The sequence below is a fragment of the Agelaius phoeniceus genome, chromosome 31 (assembly GCF_051311805.1).
Source record: "Agelaius phoeniceus isolate bAgePho1 chromosome 31, bAgePho1.hap1, whole genome shotgun sequence".
NCBI classification, from domain to species: Eukaryota; Metazoa; Chordata; class Aves; order Passeriformes; family Icteridae; genus Agelaius; species Agelaius phoeniceus.
In genome coordinates, this window is record NC_135295.1 from 2,154,418 (window position 1) to 2,158,517 (window position 4,100).

At 51.4% G+C, this 4,100-nt stretch overlaps 1 protein-coding gene across 1 annotated transcript; it reads left to right on the forward strand.

The window, feature by feature from the left end:
- Positions 1–2,812: 2,812 nt before the first annotated feature.
- On the forward strand, positions 2,813–3,886 carry LOC129132104 (uncharacterized). Its single transcript, XM_054651104.2, has 3 exons — positions 2,813–3,094; positions 3,137–3,646; positions 3,794–3,886. The coding sequence occupies exons 1-3, from the start codon at positions 2,813–2,815 to the stop codon at positions 3,884–3,886; spliced, it is 885 nt and encodes a 294-aa protein (XP_054507079.2).
- The last annotated feature ends 214 nt before the right edge of the window (positions 3,887–4,100 follow it).

Consider the following 4,100-nt stretch of genomic DNA (forward strand, 5'->3'; position numbering starts at 1 on the left):
CCATAAATGTCTGTTTTTCATTCCACCTGGACTAATCCTCAGGGAATGCGGAATTCCCTTTATTTCACACCTAGGCTGAAACACCGTTTTAAATTCCCCTCTGGAATTCCGTGGGGCCTCTTCCCCATATTCCATTCAGGTAGGGAAAATCTTGGATGTTGTTAAAAATCCGCGGAGGTGAACTCAGCTCCCTGCTCCATCACGTTTGGATGGATGAGAGCTGCATCTCCATGGAAAATGAGATTTATCCAGAGAATTCTGGGATTATTGAGGTTGGAAAAGCCCTCCAAGGCAATTGAGTCCATCTTTAGATGGATCAACTCCTTTCCAGGAATTCCCTGGACACTTCCAGGAGTGACAACTCCAAACCTCACTGGGCAGGCCCTGACCACCCTTTCCAGGAGGAAATTCCTGGAATTTCCAGGAAATCCCTCCTGGTGATGCCAGACTGAAATGAAAGTTGAGGGAAATCCATGAAGTTCTTCCCAAGGAAAATTCAGGGGAGGTTTAGCTGTGGAATGGCCCCTGGATGGGTTGAGGTGGGAATTCCCAATAAAATCCCAGGAATTTCAGATATTGGGGGTCCTTTAGCTGTGGAATGGCCCCTGGATGGGTTGAGGTGGGAATTCCCAATAAAATCCCAGGAATTTCAGATATTGGGTGTCCTTTAGCTGTGGAATTACCCCTGGGTGGGTTGAGGTGGGAATTCCCAATAAAATCCCAGGAATTTCAGATATTGGGGGTCTTTTAGCTGTGGAATGGCCCCTGGATGGGTTGAGGTGGGAATTCCCAGTAAATCCCAGGAATTTCAGATATTAGGGATCTTTTAGCTGTGGAATGACCCCTGGATGGGTTGAGGTGGCACCAAACCCCACCAAGCCCCCAAACCTCAACGGGGTCTCCCACAACTCCACCATCCCAAGGCTCTGACCTTTACCCAGGGAGAAATCCCACAGCTGAGTGGGATTAGTCAGGGGAACGAACTCAGAATCCTCTCTGGAAAGTGCCTACGTGTAAAACCCGGCCGGGCAAGGTTCTTGTGAAAGAATGAGCTCATCAGCCAGGAGGACTCATTCCCAGAAGGCAGGGCTTCCAAACCCTATAAAAGATCCCAAATCTCCCCTCTCCAGCATCCACTCCGCTCCCGCTGCTCCCTCGGCACCGGCTGGGTGAGTGCCGGAATCCCGAGGTTCCTCCTTGGGGAGGTTTGGGATTGGGGATCCCGAGGTTCCTCCTTGGGGAGGTTTGGGATTGGGGATCCCGAGGTTCCTCCTTGGGGAGGTTTGGGATTGGGGATCCCGAGGTTCTTCCAGGAGGTTTGGGATTCAGAATTCTGAGATTTTTGGGGAGCTTTGGGATGGAGAATATGGAGGTTTTGGGGGGGATATTTGGGATTGAGAATCCCAGGATTTTTGGGGAGGTTTGGGTTTTTAGAATTCTGAGGTTTTGGAGGGGATGTTTGGGATTCAGAATCCCAATATTTTAGGGGGATTTTTGGGATTGAGAATCTGAATATTTTGGGGTGATGTTTGGGATGGAGAGTCTCGATTTTGGGGGGGATATCTGGGTTTCTGACTTTCAGAAAAGGTTGGATTTTGTGCCTTGGGATATGCAGAGGGTTCCTGGAAAGGAGGGAGTTTGTGGGCGTTGGGGCAGCCTGGAAATGGCACTGGAAGGCAAATTAAGACCGAGCCTAAATCTGAGGGTAATTAAGCCCTAAATTAGACCCTTCCTGAGGCAGGGATCAGATGGAATTCCGTTGGTTCAAGGGCGAATCTCCTCCCTCCAAGGAAGGACACCAAACCCTCTCCGGCCAAACTGATTTTCCGATTTGATTTTATAACCAAAATGCTTTTAAAACTTCCATTTCACCCAGGAATTCCTTGGAAAGAGGCAAATTTGGGAGCATGAGGGCGCTGCAGGGCAAGGGGTGAAAATGTTCCCCAAGCGCCGCCTCATCCATGTCAGGAACAAGATCTTAATTAATTAATCAATTAATTAATCAAGGTCTTATCAGATGTTAAAAAAAAAAAAAGAAAGAAAAAAAAAAAAAAGAGAGAGAAGAGAGGAGGGAATTGGCTGTGAGAGGAGCTGGGAACACCCCGGGGAAGGGAGGAGGAATTTCCCCTCTCTCTGCCTTGGGGAGTTCAAATCCCTTTTGGAATTCTCACCTTCCTCTCCCCTGGATTTTACAAAGCGGCAGCACAGGAATTCCCGAGGTCCGGGCGAGCCTTCAGCGGCCACAAAATTGTCCCCAAATTGTCCCCAAATTGTCGGGGAGGAGAAATCCGCGCTGCGCGCTCTGACTCAGGAGGGGACAGCGGTGACAATCCCGGAGCTCGGGGACGCTTTATCCCAGAGAATTCCCTTCCCAGGGCCCTTCCAGGGTCACCCAAACCCTCGGCACTGTCACCGGCGCTGGGTGAGACCGGAACGGGAGGAGGAGCTGCCTCCTGGGAATTTAACCCTCAGCTCGCCGGAGCCTCGAGAAACCTCCAAATTCCAAGGAAAAGCTGAAAATCGAGGGCGGGGAAAAGCAGGAGTTATTTCGGGTTTACCAGTCCAAAACACCCCTTGGCCCCACATTTATATTCTTCTTTTTTTTTTTTTTTTTTTTTTTTTTTTTTTTTTTTCTGGCACGACAAACGTCCTGAAATGTTTGGGTTTAGCCTCGGGAGGACAAGGGCGGAGGAGGAAAATTCGGCTTTTTAAAATTCTAACACATTTTTCAGAACTGTGTCACCCTCGTCCCGGTAACGCAAGAAATTCCCGCGCTTTTTTTTCTCCCAGGTGATCCCGTTTTCCCGCAGAGATGTCTCTGAACCAGATGCAAATCAAGCAGGAGCTGCAGCTCCCCCCCGGTTTGGGTAAAACCACCCCAAAACAGAGCCCGGAGCATCCCCAGATCCCGGTGCCCGAGCCGCTCCCGGCAGCGGAGAAATTCCCGGAAAAGGCGATCCCAGAACCGGGAAAAGGAGAAACTGCCCTGCCCCAGGAGCAGCAAACCCAGATCCCGGAGGGATTCCCGAATCCCGGACCTGCTCCGCGCCTGGAAGAGAAATCCTGCCCGGAACCGACGCTGGAGAAGCAGGAGGTCAAGGAGATCCCGATTCCCGTTCCCGTTCCCTGCGCCCAGGAGAAGCAGCAGTGCCAGGAAATCCCGGTGTCCATCCCAGAAAAACAGGAGTGCAAGGAAATCCCGGTGTCCATCCCAGAAAAACAGGAGTGCAAGGAAATCCCGGTGTCCATCCCAGAAAAACAGGAGTGCAAAGAAATCCCGGTTTCCATCCCTGACCCTGTCCCGTGTGCCCAGGAAAAGCAGGAATGCAAGGAAATCCCGGTGTCCATCCCCGACCCTGTCCCGTGTGCCCAGGAAAAGCAGGAATGCAAGGAAATCCCGGTGTCCATCCCAGAAAATCAGGAAAAGCAGGAATGCAAGGAAATCCCGGTGTCCATCCCAGAAAAACAGGAATGCAAGGACACCCCTGTCCCCATCCCAGTTTCAATCCCTGAACCCACCCCGTGTGCCCAGGAAAAGCAGGAATGCAAGGAAATCCCGGTGTCAATCCCAGAAAAACAGGAATGCAAGGAAATCCCGGTGTCCATCCCAGAAAATCAGGAAAAGCAGGAATGCAAGGAAATCCCGGTGTCCATCCCAGAAAAGCAGGAATGCAAGGACACCCCTGTCCCCATCCCAGTCCCAGACCCCGCCCCGTCTTCCCAAGAAAAGCAGGGATTCCAGGAGATCTCAGACCCTACCCCCTCTTCCCAGGAAAAGCAGGAATTCCAGGAGATCCCGGTGCCCATCCCGGAGCAGCGCTCCCTTCCCGAGAAATTCCCTCCCCTGGAGCAGCAGCTGGAGCAGCCCGGCCCGTGGCAGAAATAGAGGGAAAACCCCGATCCCGGGGATTTTCTCCCCGAATCCAGAGGTTTTTCCAAGCCTTTTTTTGGTTGATTTTTTTGTTTTTTTGGTTTTTTTTAACCCCTGCAGAGCTTTTTGTCAGGAATTCCTTCCAGCCGCCCCTCCCGCTAACGCCTTGTCCTTTACTAACAGCAGGGAATTCCCGTCGGGAATGCTTTTCCAGCAGGATTGTAGCTCC

Coding starts and splice junctions, on each gene's coding strand:
- LOC129132104 (XM_054651104.2), top strand. CDS start 2,813: ATGTCTCTGAACCAGATGCAAATCAAGCAGGAGCTGCAGCTCCCCCCC. Junction 3,095..3,136: donor CGACGCTGGAGAAGCAGGAG/GTCAAGGAGATC, acceptor CCCTGCGCCCAG/GAGAAGCAGCAGTGCCAGGA. Junction 3,647..3,793: donor AGGAATGCAAGGAAATCCCG/GTGTCCATCCCA, acceptor GAATTCCAGGAG/ATCCCGGTGCCCATCCCGGA.